Source organism: Balaenoptera ricei, chromosome 3 (assembly GCF_028023285.1).
Source record: "Balaenoptera ricei isolate mBalRic1 chromosome 3, mBalRic1.hap2, whole genome shotgun sequence".
In the NCBI taxonomy this organism is placed as follows: Eukaryota; Metazoa; Chordata; class Mammalia; order Artiodactyla; family Balaenopteridae; genus Balaenoptera; species Balaenoptera ricei.
In genome coordinates this window covers 43,344,985-43,368,191 of record NC_082641.1, presented here as the reverse complement: position 1 = coordinate 43,368,191, position 23,207 = coordinate 43,344,985, and the positions used below count along the sequence as shown (strand labels likewise).

At 36.3% G+C, this 23,207-nt stretch overlaps 1 protein-coding gene across 2 annotated transcripts in view; it reads left to right on the top strand.

Annotated features, from left to right (window-relative positions):
• The window catches only part of PLPP1 (phospholipid phosphatase 1), a 114,604-nt gene that overhangs the window by 26,907 nt on the left and 64,490 nt on the right, over window positions 1–23,207 (top strand). The window contains exon 2 of one of the 2 annotated variants that reach the window (XM_059916383.1): window positions 9,731–9,885. The exons of the other annotated variant lie outside the window; for it this stretch is intronic. Coding sequence (XP_059772366.1) covers window positions 9,731–9,885 — 155 coding nt within the window. The remainder of the gene's footprint in view (window positions 1–9,730; window positions 9,886–23,207) is intronic. 2 annotated transcript variants of the gene reach the window in all.

Below are 23,207 nucleotides of genomic sequence, written 5' to 3'. Positions count from 1 at the left end.
CCCAAATAAGGAGACGAAGTATAAAGAGCAAAGAGGGATGATGGGAAGAGGGTAAAATTGGGAGGAGGGGAAGGAGGAAGGAGAATTAAGGGAAGATGTAGGAATATCAGGTTGAATTAATTCTAGTTTCTTTGAGGTCATATTCTACTGATCACTTAGGTCTGTGAACTTTAGGATATTAATTATTTTTATTATGTTTCATATACTTTTATAGTAGAAGTGTCCATAGATGACCGTTTTTGGGTGTGTGTGTGTGCGCAGGTTGTGAAACTATATGGCAGAAGTTCATGTGTTTTTGAGGAGAGGGTCCATAGTTTCATTAGAAACTTAAAGGGGTCTGTGAACCCCAAGAAGTTAAGAACTGCTACTTTAGAGACTTCACTATGTGGGATAACTCGAGAAGCCTACCAGGAAAGAATTCTGTTTTTTCCTGTTCTAACAGTAATGACTACTACCCACTTGAGAGAGACTGAGTGTTCCTTATAATTCCTTAGGTTAGAAGCAGATGATCAGGCGATGTACTAAGAACAGAATTTAGCTTTTACTGAAGTGAAACTTAAAACTATATTGTATTTTATAAGCATAAGTATTGTGCTGCTTGGAATGAATTACAAAAACCTACATGCCTTTGATTAGTATTATTTGTATACAGCTAAGCCGAGTGTTCATGGCCTCCATTCAGGGTAGGAATAATTCTGGGAGTAAGAAGAAGCAGTTGGTAGTTGCTCCGCAGATGGGGTGCTGTAAAGGTGGGCTTTGGGCAGCCAGAGACAAGAAGGCACTCTGCTGGGTTAGAGATTAAGGGCTTCTTACCCAGGACAGAAGAGTGGGAGGATTTGAGGTTGGTGAGCCAGGTAGGAGAGTACCCCAGACAAACTTGACCGGCCCTCTTCCTTCCCCTTATAGGAAGGTTAGTTGCCTGGAGAGAGAAGCCAATTCAGGGTTCTTAAATTTGAGGGATGCAGCAGGGACAGGTTCTTAAAGGAAGAAGCAAGCCAAAAGTATTCTTTAAAGGAAGCAAGCCAAAAGTATTCACGTAGGGGAATTTTATTCTGGGCATTGGCTCACAGTTAAATCTGTGTTTACTCAAGTACTTCATAATTATTTCCTCTTAAGTTAGGGAATCAAAGTTAGTTTTGCTGTGTATTAAGTGTTAATGAAATTTGATGGCTCTCAACCTTAGTTTATTTTTAACCCCCTAAATCTGCATTATCCATTATGAAAGCCTCTAGCCATATGTAGCTATTTAAGATGAAATTAATTAAAATAAAACAAAAAATTAGTCCTTCATTCTCACCAGCCACATATCAAGTGCTCATTAGTCGAGTGTGACTAGTGGCTACTGTATTGGACAGCATGTTGTATTGGTTATTTTTGTCATCACAGAAAATTTCATTAGACACTGCCCTAAATGAAATTGTTTATTTTCTTTCCTCTGTCCTCCATCAGACTAACGGTTTATATTAATATGTAATCAATTTTGAGGTTTTGTTTAAATCAAAAACTTGAATGACCCACTGGAGTAATATTCCTTTGCTTATGACATAATTAAAAAGACAGTGCCACCCTTTTAGAATGATCTGCCTGAGTACCATTATTTTATAAGATTTTTCAAGAAGTGGTGACTAAAATAAGTATATTCATTATGGCTTGTATGTGATTACCCCTGCTAAACTGATGACCTTCTACTAAACTGATGACCCTCTAGATTATTTCTGCTGCCTATAAGATAAGCATGTTCTGGAAGGGCCTAAAGTGTTGTAACAAAATTTCTAATGTCAAAAAATCTTAGACCTTGGAAATTTGTTTTGTACACTTTTTAGGAGATACTAAACTTATAGCTATTATGATCTACCTACTTCATATGTGGTAAATCATTGTAGTTCTCAAAAGTTGCAAGAGAGGAAAACCCCCAAAAGTAATAATTTCACTGTAGGCCTACTTCTCTGAGAGCCTATCAATCAGGCATAAAAGCCAAAGGATAATTTCTGTTACTTTGTTACTATTACTTTGTTTTTTGTTTTAAACAGAATAGAAAAATAGGCTTTTTCCTTTGCCCTGGTTTCAAACAATCTCTTTACCATAGATGGGACTTTTTCAGTTAAGTTGCATGTATACCAATTTCAGGAAACACAGCGAGAAAGGTTTCATTGTGATAAAGTGTTTTTTAAAATTCAAAATTAATGATCATGATCTTTTGTTTTATTATGAAATATTCAAACATGGAAGTACATACAGTGGAAAATTAGTTTTCTACCTGATTTGTATTAATACCATCTGGAAATAGCTACTTGAAAGTTGGTTATATATTCTAGGCTTTCCAATGTATATTTAGACATAAATGCAAGTAATTTGTTTTATATAAATGAAACTATACTAAATATAATGTTTTTACAGATTAGTTTGCCTACTAAACAGTATATACATATACATATATTTCTGTGTATATGATTCATACTCATGCTATTGATTAGGTTTAAAATTTTTTTCCCCAGATTTTATGGTAGGACATCTAAAGCATAAATATGTTTTATATGAAGATAATATACAGTTGTAGTGTATGTGCAGCTGCTTTAGCATGATAGTGACCTATATGTGCTCAATACATGTTAATTTCCGTTCGTCTTTTTGGACATATATGAGAAAGGCCGTGGAAGATGATTAACTGGTTTTTTCACTATAAAGCAAACCTTTCTCTTAATCATATTTGTGTTTTGTGATTCAGGTTTAGAAATTACTACAAGACTAGCAGGGTTGCTATTTTAAGAGTCTTGTAAGCTAGGCTGCCCCAACTATTTTAGGTGCTTCTGGTAAGAGCAGATATTTCCTAGTGGGTAAGAGACCACATTATGATTTATCCTTTTAACTGAGAGGGCACAGTATAGTATGTACTGTAAAGTTGTACAGTATGTGAAAACGTTTTACATGGGAATCTTGGAACAAAGTCCTTTGCTAACTTTGAAGATGTATAGAATGGATGCTGAGATTGGGAATTCAACACTTCTTTTATGGAGTAGGATATGTTATTTTGTGCTTTGTGATAAAATTTCAGGTCTGATTGTTTCTGTAGGTTCTAGAGAAGATATTAGGAAAAGATGGATCGAGAGCTGATTGTTAATTATTTGTAAAGTCCTATTTTGAAGTATTATTGCTTTATACTCCTCATTTCATCTGGAAATCTGATCCTTCTGCTTTCCTGCAGGGAATTTGTGGACATTGTTTTGGGTGGATCAGTAAAGAAGATTGAATTGGGGTCCCAACTCCTTTTTTCATTGAGAAAAGAGTAGGGGGTGCTGCTGAGAGAAGTGCTTCTGCAATAGCCATGTCTTAAGCTTTGCTTGGAGATAATGCTGGACTGTACAAAAATTGCCTTCAAGATTCCAGGAATTTGTGAATCGTAAATTTCTTTTAGCAATTAACGTGGGTGTATCAGTCTTTTTATCTTTATTTGTTAGCACTTTGTGTTCCCAGTGGAAAACAAGCTTGAGAAATAATTGTTAGAATATAGAATTGGAAGTGCTTCCCTAGCATGTTCTCAGACTTAAGATCGTTAACCAGTTTTGTTTGTGTTTTGTTCTTTTCTTGGTTTATTTGTTTTAACTTGGGTCTTGTGGAGAGAAAAATAACTTAAAACTTTTCAGGACCTAAGTTTATAGTTATACAAAATTATTATTATGTGCCTCAGAGGCTTTTGCATGCTTGTTTATTCATTGGTTCATTTATTCATTCAACATATATTCCTTGAAGTGCTTACTATAGGCAGGATTGTGGGGGAAGTCTATCAGTTAGTAATCTACTCAGGGTAAAGGACAAATGGAAAATGTATTTTGTAGAGAGTCCAAAGGCTGAAGATAGGGGTGGGGTGTGTGTGTGTGTGTGTGTGTGTGTGTGTGTGTGTGTATTTAAGAGAGAGATAGACACACATCCATATATACATATACAGAGACATGGTCCATAGTTCTGTGGGAAAAATCTCCTAAACATTTTTAGAACTGTCTTTTCTTCTTTTTCCCACTGTTATTTCTTTATTTCAAGCCCTCAACATCTCTCATATACACTAGTATTTCTTGCCTCTGGACTTTCCTCTATTCTAACTTCACACTTCTTTTTCCTTTATACAATTTTTCCCAGAGTCTTTTCCCCCACTAAGGCAGAGATTGGGTTGTGTGTCTCCTGTTACCCACAGAATAGAGTCCAAACTTCTTAATATATAGTCTGAATATAGATTCTGTAAATAGTCCCTTTATTAAACTCTCCTGAGTTATCTACATTTAGTTACTAGACTCTATTTCATGCTGAGACCCTGACGGGTCTTACCTTCTGCCTCCCGGTTCTGGATAGCTTTTTCCCCGTGTGGACCTGCTCTTGTCGTTGTCTACCTTGTCCTCAGTACTAGGAGGCTCACTTTGCCCTTTGGCTTCTAGATGGGTTTGAAGAATGGGAAGCGCTGGAAGGAGAGTGGGGTTTCTTCTCCTGGAGTCCTCCTGCTAACTCCTGTCACGTTGGCTCTCCCAGAGGTCATACCTCTTTGAACCTTTTAGGTCTAGGAGTGGTTGCAGCTTCAGAAGATTGTACTATCTCTTGACTTTGCCCTCACCATACCTTGTAAATAGTCCCTTATTAAGCTCTTCTTAAGTTCCCCAGTTTGGGGGTGCTGTTTCCTGCTGGGATCCTGACTGCTACATTGTCTAAGTCATCTAAGCTTCAGTTCCGTTTGCAGTTACAGCTGTGTTATTTTCCAGTAGCGCTTATCTCTCTCTTATTAAAAATTTTGTGGTAAGGTCTTTTTCATTCCTTTCCTTTTTTAGTGTTTTTAGGCCTTCCCTTTTAAAAATTTTTCCTTTCCTGGCACTGTGGCTGCCGTGTCATAGGAATTGAAATGTCTGAGTGAATAATGAGAGGAGATTTTCAAGAAGATGGACACTTAAATTTCCCTGTGGTATCTGAAATTGAGAAAATAGGGAAAGGTGTAGTGGGTACTGAAGTCAGTATAGTTACTTTAATAATGTCTAGATTTATATTTCATTCTTTTCAAAACGTAAACTTAGGACTTGTTTTTCTTTACCTTTGCTTCTACATATTAGAAATTAACATTGTTTCTCTTTAAAATGCATTTTAGATTTATTCCATTGGAATATTTTGTAACAACCTGTCTTTAAGGAAGTATGTACTATATATAAAATGGGAGATATTTCAATTATTACTTAATTGGAGAAGAATATAGGAAATAAATATATATATATGTATGTATCTATCTCCAGGTATTCATTTATCTATCTTCCTCAATATAGCTTAGAGAAGATGTGCTAAGAGCAGACATACAGTAGCTAACAAATGTGTTTATTAGCAGTATTGAACTTTTAAAAGTGACTTCTCTTAAGGGAATTTCAATTAAGAGAAAAATACCCTAGAATTATGATTAGTGTCAAAAATAGTTTCTATATCCTTTATATATAAAGGAAAGAATATACGTGTCCTATGAAAGAGTTTGTTTTGAGAAGAATCTTCCTATAATACTAACTTTGACATAGAACTCTCTATTACTACCCTAAAAAATTACCACTGAAAATAATTTCTGTGTAGATAGAGAATATTTCATTGCTTTTTAGAGTAGAGGTGTCTGTTTACTCTGGGGGGATGGCTGTGCCTCTGTGTGTGTGTGTGTGTGTGTGTGTGTGTGTGTGTCTGTGTCTCTGTGTGTGTGTGTCTGTGTGTGTGTGTGTGTGTGTCTGTGTGTGTGTGTGTCTTAGTCTGCTTGGGCTGCCATAACAAAATACCAAAAACTAGGTGGCTTAACAACAGAAATTTGTTTTCTCAGAGTTCTAGAGGCTGGGATTCTGAGATCAGGGTGCCAGCATGGTCAGGTTCTTTTGAGGGTTCTCTTCCTGGCTTGCAGATGGCCACATTCTTGTTGTATCCTCACATGGCCTTTCCTTGGATGTGTGCGTGTGGAAAGAGAACTCTCTCTCTCTCCTCCTTTTCTCATAAGGCCACCAATCTTATTGAATTAGGACCCTACCTTTATGATCTCATTTAGCTTAATTACCTCCTAAAAGTCCTATCTCCAATTATAGTAAAATTGGGAGTTAGAACTTCAACGTAAGAATTTGGGGGGACAGACGCAATTCAGCCCATAGTGGTGTGCGTGTGTATGTGTATATATAAATCATATGAGTAATAGAGGAAATCATTGTGATATATTTAACTTGAAGAAAGAGATTCATGCTTAGACAATGACAACCCAATATTGAAACTCATTATTGAAGTTTCTTCATAAAGATGTGGTGTTAGTGGATGTGGTGTAAGATATTTTCTCACAGAGTATATATGACACCTTTTTTCCTCAGACCTCATTGTCTTTACTCTGTTCTCACTCTTCTTGATGTTTTAGCATTGACGTCCTACATTTAACCTAGTACAGACTTGATACTCTAAGCTACTTTCATTGGCTTTTTGTATAACAACATTGTCTTCTCTATTGTTCATTCTTGTGTTTAAAGAATGGTCAATATGTTCTGCTGAATGAGAGAGACACAGCCCCTGCCCTCTAGAGCACGTAATCATCTCCCGTCCCTCTCTCTCCTGCAGTCTCTTTTCATGATTTCACTATGGATATTAGTCCTTACCTGATTGTTTTTATTGATCTCTGTTAGTCTTGACTTTAGGCTTTCTCTGAGACTGTTTTATTCTCCTGGCTTAAGTTACCACCTCCAATGCCAACAATCTGCAAATCTGTCTCTACTTCTGATCTTCATCCTGCATTATATTCCTTTCGCCGTTCAGTGAATTTTTACTGAGAGCCAACTGTGTGCCTGGTCCGAAGGATACAAGAATGATATAGTCTTTGTCCTCAAGTTGCTGACAAAATGCAAAAAGCAGTTTAAAATACTATGTAATGGGTGTGTGTCCAAGGTGCCATGGAGCAGATAAGTAGGGAGTGCCTTACTTATCAGGGAAAGGGAAACAAGGGGACAGGTATCCCCAACAGAAGGCTGAACATATAGGTAGGTACCTAAGGTTTTGAAAACATAGTATGTTCAGGCAACAGGAAATGGTTCAGTGTGATCGGAGCCTTAAGAGCTGCATGGGGAAGAGTGAAAGATGAGGCTGAGCTTTTAAAGTGTCAGATTACCCCAAAGGCAATATTTTCAATACTTAACTAATTTTCTTTCATCATAAACCAGCTGCCCGTCCCAACTTCACATTTTTGTCAATGGGACCATCATTCTCCCTATTCCCAAAGCCTGAAGTGTCATCTTCAGGTCTGCCTCAACGATTGTGACCAGTCCTCAAATTGAGTCATTTCCATATTCAAAACACTCTTTCTTGTGTCCTTTTCTATTTTCCCTGTCAGCATACTACTTAACACTTAATTAGTAGATTATTTCAAAGCTGTGTTAAATGCTCCCCTTTCTAATTTTTTTTTAAAGTTAATTTTTAAAACCCCTTATTTTACTCTGTTACTAACCCTGAGCAAAAGAGGACAGTGATATTTTATTTATTGCTACAGGATAAGTCCTTTCTTAGGCCAGTATTTTAAATACATAATTCTTTTTGTTAAACCCCAAAGTCTCAGGTTCTCTTCCTCCCATTAAAAACCACACAATTGTGGAATTAAGAGTAATCTGCAGAAAAGATTTTGTTTCATTAACGTTGAGTTTTTATTATGAACATAACATGTATTTTATACTGAACAAGCTTTTTCAAAGGACAGGTACCCCTCACCCCAATCATCTTCCTTGTCACAATTCTGTTAATTTAGCGAATCACTTGCCTCCATGGGAGACATTATATATACACTGACTCTAGGAACAGATAGCCTGTGTTGTAATCCTGGTTGCACTACTTACTAGTTCCAGCAAGTGTCCTCATTTCTTAAAGCCTCATAATAATTTTATGTGAAAAAAGGGGGAAGTGATGTTACCTACTTCACAAGGTTGAGGTAAGGATTGAGTTAATCTGTGTAGCCTAGTGCTTGGCATGTGTGAGCACGCAGTACATGTTCGCTATGAAATGTTATGTACCTTGAAAACTTCTTGCTCTTTCTCTCTGTACTCTTGTTGGTGTGACCTCATGCTGCTCTTGCATCCCTCTACCACTAAATGCTCTCCTTGAGGCCCTCCCTATTGCCTATGATTTACCTGCTGCTTCAAGTTCAGCTCAGTTGCCTGTTCTTTAATAGTCTTTTTTGAAAACTTAATTAATGTATTTAATTTATTTACTTTTGTTGGGTCTTTGTTGCTGCACGCAGGCTTTCTCTAGCTGTGGCGGGCAGGGGCTACTCTTAGTTGCAGTGTGTGGGCTTCTCATTGTAGTGGCTTCTCTTGTTGCAGAGCATGGGCTCTAGGCACACGGGCTTCAGTAGTTGTGGCATGTGGGCTCAGTAGTTGTGTCTCGTGGGCTCAGTAGTTGTGGCTCATGGGCTCTAGAGCACAGGCTCAGTAGTTGTGGCGCACGGGCTTAGCTGCTCTGCGGCATGTGGGATCTTCCCGGACCAGGGCTCGAACCCGTGTCTCCTGCTTTGGCAGGCAGATTCTTAACCACTGCGCCACCAGGGAAGCCCTAATAGTCTTTTCTAACTACTCCAGTTCACGTTGACCTCTGAATTCCTATAGGGCCTTTTATATCATTTTAGAAATTAGTCATATTTTCTCTTTTATGGTATTCCTTTTAACATTTACATACAGTAAAATGTACTTTTTTTTTGGGTACAGTTCTGTGAGTTTTGACAAATACTTAGAGTTGTGGAATTACCATCACAATCAAGATATAGAACAATTTCATCATCCCTCAAAAATCTGTCTTAGTATTATTACTTTTAAAACTGCTTCCTGAGTATGCATTCTGTTGCTACATGTACAATTTAGGCTCTTGAACCGAGTGCCCGTTTTACACTAATTGTCTCCTCTATGTATGGCATACTCTAGTATCAAGGATATAGTAAGTAGATGCGTGACTGTTTGAATTGTATAAAACAAAGCCTAAAAGTGTGGTAAATTTAAACATACTAAGAAATTACTAATTTAAGTTATTTAACTTCTCTTTGGTCTTTCATTTTATTTGGGTGAAAAATTTCAAATGAACATTATTCCTGTATAACTTGTTAAAGTGATTTTGGAGCCTTGCCAGGGCCAATAAAAACCATTTTTAATTTGTCTTCAGAAAACAAAGGGCTTGTTTCTGTTCTTATTATCAGATATACTTACAGTTTCTATTTTTTTCTAACCCTATTAATTTAAATTTTAATATGAAACAAAATCTTGTATCTTTTCCCTCCTTGACTGCATTTGGCTGTTATGATGTATTATTGATTATTAAATATATTTACTGAGTTTTGTCTTTTTTTCTTAAACATATTTAATGTATTGAGCAATTCAGTTAAAAATGAATTACGTACAACATGTAAAATACAAAACCTTCCTGTTCTCTCAACTTTATTTTTTCACGGGCCAATGTTGCTGTCTTCCCTTGGGGTTTCCTTTATTGATTGTCCCTAAAATCAGAGGTCAACGCAAGTAAGAGAATTTAAACTTGATAAAGGTGGGGCTGATGTGGACAAGCTAATGATGCCTGGTTTTCTCAGTCTTTACTCTTGGATGTAATGGAATAGTGATCCTTTTTCAGAAAGGGCAAAATACGGTTAAGATTTGCATCCCATTCAGTAGACTTTACTTCCTAATGAAGTGAATTGAATTTAACCATGTGTGTCTTTTTTTCCCTTCTCTAACAGCTTCCATGCCTATGGCTGTTCTAAATTTGGGCCAAATATATCCATTTCAGAGAGGCTTTTTCTGTAAAGACAACAGCATCCAGTATCCGTACCATGACAGTACCGTCACAACCACTGTCCTCAACACAGTGGGGCTTGGTTTACCCATTTCCTGTGTAAGTAAATGAATAAGTAGGTAGTGATGGGTTTGTTGTGCTGGAGGTTTTATGAAGTGATCGAATTGGGGTGGGGGTAAATCCATAGTACTGTCGTCACCAGTGTTGGTGTGGTGAATGATTGCTTAAAGAATATAGCCACTGCTTCAGTCCAGGGCAGTGTTTCTCCAGTTAAAGGGAGATATTGCCCCAAATAACTTGATGTCATCATAAAGAATTATAGAATGATTATTTTAGAATGAAGAGTTCATTTAAGTCATTTTGGATCAACACTTTTCAGTAGACAAGTGAAGAAACTTAGGCCCAGATACTTGCTCAAGCCCAGTAAGCTATTTTACGGCAGAGCTGAAACTAAGATTATGCTTGTTTTATCATGTTAAATGGAAATTGAGGCCACAAAAAAGGAGATAGATTTATTTGTTAAATTTGAGAATACAGCTCATCAGAAAGAATGTAAATACATATGCAAAAGAAGATCCTCAGAATATATCAAAACTATATCACTGTTTTTTAAGTTGTACCATTCATCAGTTTGTAGGTTAATATTGGGTTTCATTACTTTAAATAACTGGACACTTTGCTTCTAGGTTAAATTTCACAAACTAGCTTAAGGTTGGCACTTGAGATATTGTGCTTACTTTCTCTATCCTTGGTTCGGATTCCTGCACCTTGCCCTGTGTCTCTCTGTGTGAGTTGGAAATGGATGAGAAGAAGCAGAATAAAGATTTACCTCCTTGAGTGTCTTGGGAGTCCAGCAGATCATGCCATACTTCTCTTTCGACAGCTTGTCTCTCGTCAGTTGCCTTCCCCAGATAGTTGACTTACATTTTTTTTATTGTTTTAGCAAACTCTGAAGCCGTATTTCCACAGTGGGACAGACTAGCTTTTCTTTCCCTATTTTGCCCCCAAATTGGCTAAGAATAATAGCCTTGTTCTTTGGTTTTTCAGTTCATATTTGAGTTCATTTTGCTTTTTTTGGCTAGCAAATTATTTTTTTATTTTTTGGTGATGTCTTTAGCACAGTATTCTGAAGGTGAAGAGAACTTGGATTTAGTTATGTTTCAAGATATATTAAATATTTCCACATGCAGTCTATACATCCTAATTTGATTAAAGCCACTTTTATAGGAGTAAAACGGAAGGAAAATTTGGGGTTAGTTTAAGGAAATATTTGCTTTTTTCCTAAGAAGTAAACTCTATGATAACTGGTAACCTCTATTTTAGCCACCAGGCTTATGAAACAATATGCAGGAAAGCATATAGATAGATGGAAGAACATTTATGTAAACATATCTTAATGTGCAAAAAAACCTTTACTCTAAGTTCATTAAAAAATGTGTTATTTGAAATCCTGTATGTCTCCATTGTATGAAGTGTTTGCCTATTAAAATTCTCTTACTCTAGGATGTGGATTACTCCCATTTTTGATTGGGGATTTTAGCGACATCATTCTTGGTGATTATTGTAAAAAACACAGAAATGTCAGTAGCCTTTTAAACCAAAATTTAGAGTAATGGACTTTGGATTATCCTTTTCAACTGTTGTGGTGTGTGTGAATGCAACAAAAAAAACCCCAGGATTTTGTATTTCAGCACAAGTATTTTTCTAGCATTGATTATTATGTAGATTATTGCTACAAGTATTATTAGTGTGCTATATTAAGTAGATAATATACACAGTTTTAAAGGATAAAATACAACTTGGAAGAAATATTTTCCCCTATTTTTGGTATTCTAATTGCTTTCAGATTACTTTTTTAAAATCACTTTTACTCCCTTTATTAATGTCTGAGGAAAAAGACAATACAGGATAAGTTTTGGGGATTGCATTATTATATAATACTGCATCTCTAAAGTTTGAGATTCGGCAATATTTGGGAAGATGAGGGAGATCATTTACTGTGGATATATGGAGTTTCTCAAGGTCTTTGTTTTTGGCATACAGTTTGAAAAATCATATATCTTTAGGTGACTGTCCCAAAGGAGGTAAATGAGGCCCAGTTTTTAAAAAAATTTTTGAGTAGCTACTTAAATGGTAATAAAAAATTGCTATGAAGAAAAGAAATGGATGGGTTAATAATATGTTTATTTTTATAAGCTGTAAAGTAATATATAAGTAAAGTGTTATATATGGCAAAAGTGGCCATAAGAGCCCTGCACTGTAGGAGGACATTGGTGTTTGTTGGGTTTTATGGCATGACGAGTCTCTCGTGCCACCCTTTCCTGTACTAGTCCAGAAAGCTTGTATCAAAATGGCCTATTGCCCACACTTGAATATTTTAACTCCTTTGTTTCCATGTTGACGTTAAGTGCTGTGCTGCCTTTTCCCAGTTTCCCCCCAATTGGACAAGGCAATAAGCCTTGCTAGGGTAAGAATGGTCTGTTTTGCTCCACTTGTATCCTTAGTGTCAAGCACATTGCTTGGTATGTAATAGGTGTTTAATAAATATAGATAGAAAAATTTAATGAAAAAATACTAAATGTGAAATGGAATAAGATTGTCACTTATGTTTAATAATAATTACTACCTTGAAAATTCAGCTTAGCTCTTTGGAAATATATTGTATTTCCAAGTCATCTCTTAATATCAGATAACCTCATTAAAATAGCTTTTCAGGAAAAAAATGGAACGCTATCATACTGAATATATATCCTGATTAGAGATATCTTAAAATATGGGGGAACGTCTACTGGAATGAAAGAAATATGGTATTATGGAGCTTAATTTCTTAGGTTGGAAAAAAGTTTTATTTCCTTGTTTACTTATTCCGATGTGGAGCTGTATTTTTTTGTCTACATTGTTGTGGAAAATACTGCTTCAGTCCGTTCATATGAGCATTTATTCCAGTACCCTTTTTTTATATAATTGTCACAAAATGAAGTAGTACCAGATGCATCCCTAAGTAATTTGTTATAATCACAAACATTTTCTTTGTTTAAAACTGCTTTTTATACTACCGTTGGAAGAGGTAATGTAAAGATTTGGTATATTAAGTATTTGTCGTACATCCATTTTACAGAACGCTTGAAAATATTTTGATAAATTTTAATATATTGGATGAACGTAAAGGAAAGAAAAGTTATATAAATATTGAGTATATACTGCCAATAATGAAAACTAAAGCTCAGTTTCACATTAACCAAGCTTACTGAATTCCACTGCTGGTTTCCTAAATGCTGTGGCTTTTTAAAGGATTCATAGGAAAAAATTTCTGCTCATAAAATCTTCCTTTTTTTAAAAAATAAATTTATTTATTTATTTATGGCTGCATTGGGTCTGTGTTGCGCGCAGGCTTCTCTAGTTGCAGCGAGCGGGAGCTACTCTTCATTGCAGTATGCACGCTTCTCATTGTGGTGGCTTCTCTTGCTGCGGAACTCGGGCTCTAGGCGTGTGGGCTTCAGTAGTTGTGGTGCATGGGCTCAGTTGTTGTGGCTTGTGGGCTCTAGAGCGCAGGCTCAGTAGTTGTGGCACAAGGGCTTAGTTGCTTCGTGGCATGTGGGATCTTCCTGGACCAGGGCTCGAACCTGTGTCCCCTCATTGGCAGGAGGATTCTTAACCACTGCGCCGCCAGGAAGTCCCAAAATCTTCTTTTTAAAAGTAGTTTCAGGGAATGTTACGAATGCCTTTGCTAAAGGTTAAGTCAACAGCTGTTGCTTCACACACTGAGTACATCTCTATTAAATTACTAGACATTGTCTTTTAACTTTTCTACTGCATGTATCTTGACAAATCTGCAGGATTTAAGTGGGTTAAATGTTATTCCTGGATGGGAATTCTGATTTTTGAGAAACCCTAAAATCTCTTTCTACTAAGTGAGCTTCATCAGTGAATTATATGTGATAAGAAGATAATTGAGGGCTTCCCTGGTGGCGCAGCGGTTAAGAATCTGCCTGCCAATGCAGGGGACATGGGTTCAATCCCTGGCCCGGGAAGATCCCACATGCTGCGGAGCAACTATGCCCATGCACCACAACTACTGAGCCTGCACTCTAGAGCCCGCGAGCCGCAACTTCTGAGCCCATGTGCCACAACTACTGAGCCCATGTGCCACAACTACTGAAGCCCGCAGGCCTAGAGCCCGTGCTCTGCAACAAGAGAAGCCACGACAACGAGAAGCCCACGCACCACAACAAAGAGTAGCTCCCGCTCGCCACAACTAGAGAAAGCCCGTGCATAGCAATGAAGACCTAATACAGCCAAAAATAAAAACAAATACATTTATTTAAAAAAAAAGAAGATAATTGAAATTAAAATGTTCATTTTGCCTCCCACCAGGAATTAAGTCCTTTTACAGAGCATCTAAACTTGCACTCAGAGTTACACCCCTACCCCTGCCACTTTTTCAAGCAGAAGTGACATAATTTTTTAATTTGTTAAATATTGAACTGGCAGAATGACCAAACAAAAATATTTTTGATGGATGTAATGAGATTAATATGCAGTTATGTTAAAATATATGAAAAAGGTCAAATTTATCTTTTTCATTAATTCCTTTTTATAAAATAGGCCAAATATATATATATATTTTTAAATAAACCTTTCATCTCTGAATACATGAAAATTCTAGCATGGTAATATCTGTGTTTTTCTGTTATGGACCAAAGAGTTTGAAGGCAGAGTATATCAGTATAACTTATTTTGGGAATGTCATCTGTTATACTTTAGGTAAAAGTGAAGTGAAGGCATTTGTGTTAATATTTCATAAGTTTATTTTCCTCTTTCATAAATACTATTTTGAAAACTCTAGCTGGGGGTATTATATACTCTACTTTTTTAGGTCCTAGAAAATTGGTTGAACTTGTGACATTGTTTCCTTGAACATTTTTGTAATTAAAAATAAATTTGCAGCTTGGATTTGGCAGTGAGTTTTTAGATAACAACGCCAAAAGCATGGTCCATGAGAGAAATAATAAGTTGTACTTAATTAAAATTAAAAACTTCTGCTCTGTGTAAAGCTACACACTGGGGGAAAATATTTATAAAACACATATCTGATAAAGGACTTGTGTCCAAAATATACAAAGAACTCTTAAAACGCAACAAAAAACAAACAGCCCAATCAAAAAGTGGCAAAAAAGTCTGAATAGACACCTCAGTGAAGAAGATATACAAATGGCAAATAAGCATATGAAAAGATGCCCCATATCACACTTCATTAGGGAATTGTAAACTAAAAACAACAGTGAGATTCCTCTACACATCTATTAGAATGGCTGAAATTTGAAACACTGACGACACCACATGCTGTGAGGATGTGGAGCAACAGAAGTTCTCAGTCACTGCTGGTGGGAATGTAACATGGTAAAGCCACTTTGGAAGACTCGCAGTTTTTTACGAAACTAAACATAGGCTTACCATAGGACCTAGCAATGGAGCTCCTAGGTATTTACCCAAATGCGTTGAAAACTTATGTCCGCATAAAAACCAGCACATGATGTTTATAGCGGCTTTATTCATAATTGCCAAAGCTTGGAAGCGACTGAGATGTCCTTCAGTAGGTGAATGGGTAAACTCTGGTACATCCATACAATGGAATATTATTCAGCTAAAAATAAATCAGCTATCTAGCCATAAAAACACATGGAAGAACCTTAAACACATATTGCTAAATGAAAGAAGCCAATCTGAAAAGACTACCTAGTGTATGATTATAGCCGTATGACATTCTGGAAAAGGCAAAACTATGGAGATAGTAAAAAGATCAGTGGTTACTAGGGGTTGGTGGGAGGACAGAGGAGGAATGAACAGTTGGGGTACAGAGGATTTTTAGGGAAGTGAAACTATTCTGTATGATATGGTAATGATGGATGCATGACATTATGTATTTGTCAAAACCTATAGAACTGTACAACAGGAAGAATAACCCTTAATGTAAACTATGGAGTTAATAATAATGTATCAATATTGGTTCATCAGTTATAACAAATAAACCATACCAATGAAAATTGTTCGTGATAGAGGAAATTAATTAAAGGTGGTAGTTATGGAGAGGGAGTGTATCTTTTACTCTCTGCTCAGTTTTTTTAATAAACCTAAAATTACTTTAAGAAATAAAGTATATTAATCTTAAAAATTTTGAAAAGAAAAAAAATTTGCTCACAAAGTCTGGTGAAATGTCAGTGCTCTTTGTCCAAATAATATTAGTAATGATGATTATCCTCATAGTTAGTGAATAATTTATACATTCATTGCTAGGAATAGGATTACTTGATAAGATGTAAAGAGTAAAATTTCAGGGCTTTGCTTCATATAATTTATCTATTTGTTAACTCATTTTATGTGAGTATTTGTTTTGCCTTGAGATCATTGGTTCTTGCCAAAGGAAAGGAGTGCAAAATTGGTTGACAGTTAAATAAATAAAATACTTTTAACTTATAAGACTTAATATCTAGTGAAGACTTAAATTTAGAAAACATGATAGTACTTAAAAATTCAGCGCAAGCTTTCAGTTTTTATAATGAAACAAAAAACAAGCAACTGAAATCTTGTCATAGTCCTATAATTAAGAAAATATATGTGTGGGATGTATTTAGTTCATTTTATGTAAGGGACCATTACCATTTCAAGTTTTATTATGTAGTAGATCTATATAATACATTAAAATTTTTTTGGCTCTCTGAAAAATAATAGGTTGAGTTTAGCATCTTTTAACAGTGAAGATTTTATCTAAATACAGGTTCACAGTCCATTATCCGGAACTCTTGGAGCCAGAACTTTCTGAATTTTTGAAAGGTTATATGATTCATACACCTTATGTAATGCCCTCAGCAGGGTCTAGGACAGTACCTTGTAATCAAAGACACTAATTTTTATGTAGTGAAATAAGACTAGTCAAAATAAGTGGGGTAAATAAAGGCTGGGGTCATTCCTTCATTTGTTCACGTTAAGTTTTGCCATTAGATAAGTTCAGGTTAGGCTTTGGTGCCAAATGTCATGAAAGAACTAGGATTTTGAGGGCTTTGGGTTTTAGAATAAGGGATTATGGGCCTTTTAATGAAAGCTGATTTAAAATTATTTATTTCTTAGTCATGTTATGTGGTTACTTTAAACAAATATTTGAAAATCCTAAGTTTAGTTTTTGTTGAGAAGCAGGACCTATGGTTAAAAGTGTAGGCTTAGAACTGTTTATGCGAAACGAACTCATTTGTGATTGGAGCGCAGGGTTAGTGATGTAAACCATAAAAGATGAACATGTCCAATGCAGTACAGTGATTTTTGAATATTACCTTATTCAGTAATTGTGAAGTATGAGCCTAAATATTATACTGTAAAGAACATTTTGGTGTTTCCCTGTAGCTACAAATAGCTTATATTTCATATCTGGCTTTCTGGAAAATCACTTAATATTCTACTCTAGCCAAATTATTGTGGGCTCCATCTTTAAATAAGAATTTTAAAGCGTCTCCACCATTTCTGTCAATTATCTTTAAGCTTCCATATTTAGAATGAGAATGAGATAGCATTTTAAAAATGGCAGTTTACTGCTTTATCGTGAACCTGTGTTTGTAACACGACAAGAAATGAAATTCTGTTTACTTGTAGAAAGAAAAATTTTTGTGTTTTTACACCTGTTTTTGGACTATGAACAGTCAACACCAGTTCAGAGTGTGGTTCAGAAAGGTAACCTGCTTTCGGAGGCAGGTCCCAATTGCTGCATCTCTGGCACCAGGGTAGGTAAAGCAGTGAGGAATCTTTTTAATCAGACTTTCCAAAGGCTGTCTTGGCTTAGAGGGCTGGGTGAGTGTGAGAGGAGATTAGATTTGGGATCTTGTTAAATCTAGGGAAATATAAGCAGGGGTCACTGGCAGGACAATAAGAGTGGGGAGGATGGTCTAGTGATTCACTGATTTTCTCGGTAGAATATGTGGGATTGCGTATGTTTTCAATCAAATACATTCTTATACTTGAGTATTAATCTTCTGATACACTTAAAGGCATCCTTTTAGAAGCTATCAAAATTTGAGAGAAAAAATGAAATTTCTGACAAATTAATTTCTCTGTAACTTGGGGGAGTATGCCCTTGTGTAATTTTAGCAGCAGATTTCCTGTTTCCAATGTGGAGAGTAACTGTTTTGTGGGACCCAGTAAGAAAAATCACTGGACAAGGAGATGGAAAGAGCAACTGCGAAGGCACCCATTTTGTTTACTGTAAAATTTTGTTTATTCCCTAAGAAAAGATTATAATTGGGTACTCACTGGTTTAGAATTTTTGCGTATATGGTAAATGGAAGGCTGTGTTTGTTCTATCATTTATTGAGTGTCTTTTGTGTCTGAGGTACTTCTGTGTTATAGATTCTTTCCTCATGACAACTCTCTGAGGTTGGCAGGTATTTCTCTTTTATAGCTACTAAGAGGCTAAGTTGGGATTTTAACCCTACCAAGTCTGCATCCTCTGTTGTTCACATTTTTTTTGACTATCCCTCCTTGTTTTCAGTGTGGCGTGGGTCTATTTTGATGGAAAGTAGGTAAATCCAGTAAACTCTTTTGGTTTTCTTTTTTTTTTAGAAATTCACGTTCTTTTATTTATTTATTTATTTATTTATGACTGTGTTGAGTCTTCGTTTCTGTGCGAGGGCTTTCTCTAGTTGCGGCAAGTGGGGACCACTCTTCATCGCGGTGCGCGGGCCTCTCACCATCGCGGCCTCTCCTGTTGCGGAGCACAGGCTCCAGACGCGCAGGCTCAGCAACTGTGGCTCACGGGCCCAGCCGCTCCGCGGCACGTGGGATCTTCCCAGACCAGGGCTCGAACCCGTGTCCCCCGCATCGGCAGGCAGACTCTCAACCACTGCGCCACCAGGGAAGCCCTTTTGGTTTTCTTTTATCAGTTAAAAGTTGTGAATATGAGTCTAGGTGGTGAAGATTAGAGGAGAGTGGTGGGAAACTTGGGTTAGTGTGATAGCAGCCACCAAAGCATGTAGAGGAGCTTATCTGTCTAGGTTGACTTTATCACCTAGAAGAATTTCTGAATCATGATCTAGACTTGTTGAGTGAAAATCTGAATTTGAATCTTGTTTCCTAGCTCTACTCCTGAAATTCAGTATGACCTTATGCAAGTCACTTGATCTGTTCATATATATTTCTCTAACTATAAAAAGGATGCTTTTTGGTTTATCAGAAAGCCATGAGAAGAGGGTTTGTTTCTTTGATGCCAACACCTAACCTATCTCAAAGTCTGTCCTTGTTCTTAAGAAGAGAGTTCACTGATTTAACTCCCAGTATAGTAAACCACTTTGGTATTATACTTTGGAGAAAGGCACTGCCAATTATCCATCATTTATGCAGGAGTGTAATGCTTTGCTTGTATTTCTTTCCCTGATCTTTTCTCATTGTCTATCTTTACTACTCATTTTGGGCTTAAATATGCTTTTCTCTGGACCTTAAAGCAACTCTAGAAGAATGCATGGTCGTTTATTGTACTTGATATACTTCAGTAGCTTCCTTGGGAATTTTTTAAGAATAAACTGCTTTTCCCCCTCCAATTTAATAAGAAATTTTCAGTTCCCTTAACTTTTCTACCTCAGAGATACTGTCCTTTGTCTGCCTCAGCCATTTACCTCCCATGTCATATCCTAGTTGATGCCATTTCTAATAACTTAAACCCCTCCATAATCTGAATTTTAAGCATTCTACTCTATAATCACCACCTTTATGCAAATAGTTCCTGTCAATCACCAGCAATTTCCAAGTTGTTAAATCCAGTGCTCTTCAATCTTACTTGAATCTCTCAGCACCGTAATAAAACATTTAGAAATGTTTTATTTTGAAAAAATTGTAGACTCATAGAAGTTGAAAAATAGTTCAGAGTTCCCATGTACCCGTCACACAGCTCCCCCCGAAGATGACATCTTACGTAACTATGGTTAAATCATCAGTACTGTTAACCAGAATACAGACCGTATTCAGATATCACCAGTTTTTACATGCACTCTTTTTGTGTATGTGTATAATTCTGTGAAATTTATCACTTGTATAGATTCGTGTAACCATTACCACAGTCAGGGTTCAGAATTGTTTATCACCTCATAAAAACTCCCTCCTACCATCTCTCTGTGTCACATCCTCTCCCAATCCCTAACCCTTGGCAACCACTAACCTACTCTCTACTATACCTACTATAATTCTATCAAGTATGTTATATATATGGATTCATACAGTATTTATCCTTTTTAAATTGGCTTTTTTTCCCCTTGAAGTTACACCCTTGAGATCTATCCAAGTTGTTGAGTACATCAATGGTGTGTTGGTGTTTTTCTTTTCTATCGAGTAGTATTCTGATATATGGATGTATCACAGCTTACTTATCTGTTTGTCTATTAAGGAACATGTTGGTTATTTCCAGTTTTTGACTATTACAAATAAGACTCTATGAACATGTGTCTACAGGTTTTTGGGTGAATACAAGTTTTAATTTTTCTAGGGTAGATAGCCAGTAATAGGATTTCTAGGTCTTTTGGTAAATGTATGTTTAAATTTATAAGAAACTGCCAAACTGTTTTCCAGAGTGGTTGAACCATTTTGCATTCTCTCCAGCAGTGTATAATGTTCTGCATCTTCGCCAGCACTAGTATTGTCAGTATTTTTTATTTTTACCGTCTGTAAGTGTGTAGTAATATCTCATTAGGGTTTTCATTTGCTTTTCTCTAATGGCTACTGATGTTGAACACCTTTTCACGTGCTTGCTTGCTATCCATGCATACATACCTCTTTGGTGAAGTGTATGTTCAAGTCTTTTGCTCATTTTCAGATTAGATTTTTTGAAACTGTGTAGTTTAGGGAGATCTTCATATATTCTGGTATAGAAAGTCTTTTGTTGAATATGAGATTTGCAAGTATTTTTTTTTACCAGTCTGTAGCTTATCTTTTCATTTTCTTGAAAGTATCTTTTGAGAGCACAAGTTTTTGGGTTTTTTTTTATTTTTATTTTTTTATTTATTTATGGCTATGTTGGGTCTTCGTTTCTGTGCGAGGGCTTTCTCTAGTTGCGGCAAGTGGGGGCCGCTCTTCATCAAGGTGCGCGGGCCTCTCACTATCGCGGCCTCTCTTGTTGCGGAGCACAGGCTCCAGACGCGCAGGCTCAGTAATTGTGGCTCACGGGCCTAGTTGCTCCACGGCATGTGGGATCTTCCCAGACCAGGGCTCGAACCCGTGTCCCCTGCATTGGCAGGCAGATTCTCAACCACTGTGCCACCAGGGAAGCCCAGGTTTTTGGTTTTGATGAATCAAGTTTATGAATATACATTTTTTTCTTTTATAGACTCTGCTTTTGGTGTTATGTCTAAGAATTCTTCACCTAACCCTATTACGAAGACTTTTTTCTATGTTTTCTTCGAAAAGTTTTACAATTTTCTGTGTTCCGCTTATCTCTGTGATTCATTTTGTGTTGAGTTATGTATAAAGGGTGAGGTTTAGGTCAAAGTTCATCTTTTTTGTGTGTGTGTGTATAGGTGACCAGTTGTTCCAACATCATTTGCTAAAATGACTCTCCTTTCTCCATTGAGTTGCTTTTGTACCTTTGTAAAAAAAAAAAAAAAAAATTAGTTGGCTGTCCTCTTGTGGGTCTATTTCTGGACTCTGTTCTTGCTTCATTGATATACTATATGTCTTTCCTTCCTCTTATACCACACTGTCTTGATTACTGTAGTTATATATTGGTGGTAAAAAAAGATATACTGAGTAGCTTAAAATCAAATGGGAAAAAATAAAATACAGTACATTTTTCTAAAAAAAAATTCAGGAAGTATTACTCCTCCAAGTTTATTATTCTTTTTCAAATTTGCTTTAGCTGTCTAGTTCCCTTGCTTTTCCACATAAATTTTAGAATCAATCTATCTATGAAAAAATCTGGCTGGAATTTTGATAAGAATTGCATTAAAAGTTGTAGATCAATTTGGGCAGAATTGACATCTTTACTTTGTTAAATATTCCAATCCATGAAGATGATATGTCTTTTCATTTATTTAGGTCTTTGATTTTTTTCATCACTGTTTTGTAGTTTTCAGCGTACAGATCCTATATTTTATTAGGTTTGTACCTAAGTATTTCAGTTTTCTGAACTATTATAAATGGTATTGTGTTTTTAATTTTGGTTTCCAGTTGTTCATTGCTACTATATAGAAGTATGATTGATTTTTGTGGGTTGACCTTATATCCTGTGATCTTGCTACACACACTTATTAGTTCTAGGAGTTCGGGGATAGATTTCTTGGGGTTTTCTATACTCTCCTGGTTTTAATTCTACTTTAGTGGCTGCTTTTTCTCATTCTACTTTGCAACTTCCTTCTCTTCTTCCTGACCTTTTAATTTTGCAGTTCTCTGGGTATCAGTCCTTGGGTCCTCTTTTCTCCTCTATACTCATTCCTTGGTGATCTCATCCAGTTTCATGGCTCTAATACCACCTCTATGTTAAATTTATATCTTCAGCCTGGACCTTTCCCCCAGTGAACCTTACATACAACTGCGTCCCTGACATCTCTACTAATAGGCAACTCAAACTTGATGCATCCAAGTATGAACTCTTGGATTTATTCCTTGCTCCCCCTATTCAGTCTCTATAGTCTTCCTCATCTCAGTTAATCCAACTTTAAACTTTTGGTCTCCCAAATGGAAAATCTTAGGATCATTATTGACTCCTCATTTCTCACACTCATATCCAGTCCATCCATCAGTAAATACCATTGATGCTACTTTCAAAATAAATCCAGAATTTGACCACGGTAGGACACGTGCCATTACCTGCAGTCCCTTCCCAACTCAAGCCTGTGCCTTGTACAGAGCAGTAGGAACTCAGTTAATTGTTAAATAATTGAATTGAATAATTGCTTCTTTATTAGAGAAATCTCTGAGCTCTTTCTCTAGTTGAATTATAATGTCCCTTAATGTTGACAGAAATAACAATTATTTTTACATCTTCCTTAAGTGTCCTGCATTCTTAAGACTGTGATTATGGATTCTTAAGACTGTGATTACGGATGCCACTCTCTCCTGGGCACCTGATATGTTTTATATACATATAATGGCATACTATTCTGCAATAAAAAGGAACACAATACCAATCTATGCTACACCATGGATGAAACTTAAAACAAAAATTTTTCCTGGAGACATTTGTGTAGTTTTCACTGGAAGAGTTCCTCCCTTAATGTGTAAAAAAGTTTTTAACCATAGTTTCTCAGTTTTGCTGGACACTCCATCACCAGTCTTTCTAAAACAGTTGTTAGCATTTATATTATGGTTTCAAGATCCTGATTATTTGTGTAAGAGGAAGTTGAAGAAGATGTTGTGCGAACTTGATCTTATGTTGTCTTTTCCTGTCTCTGGTAAAA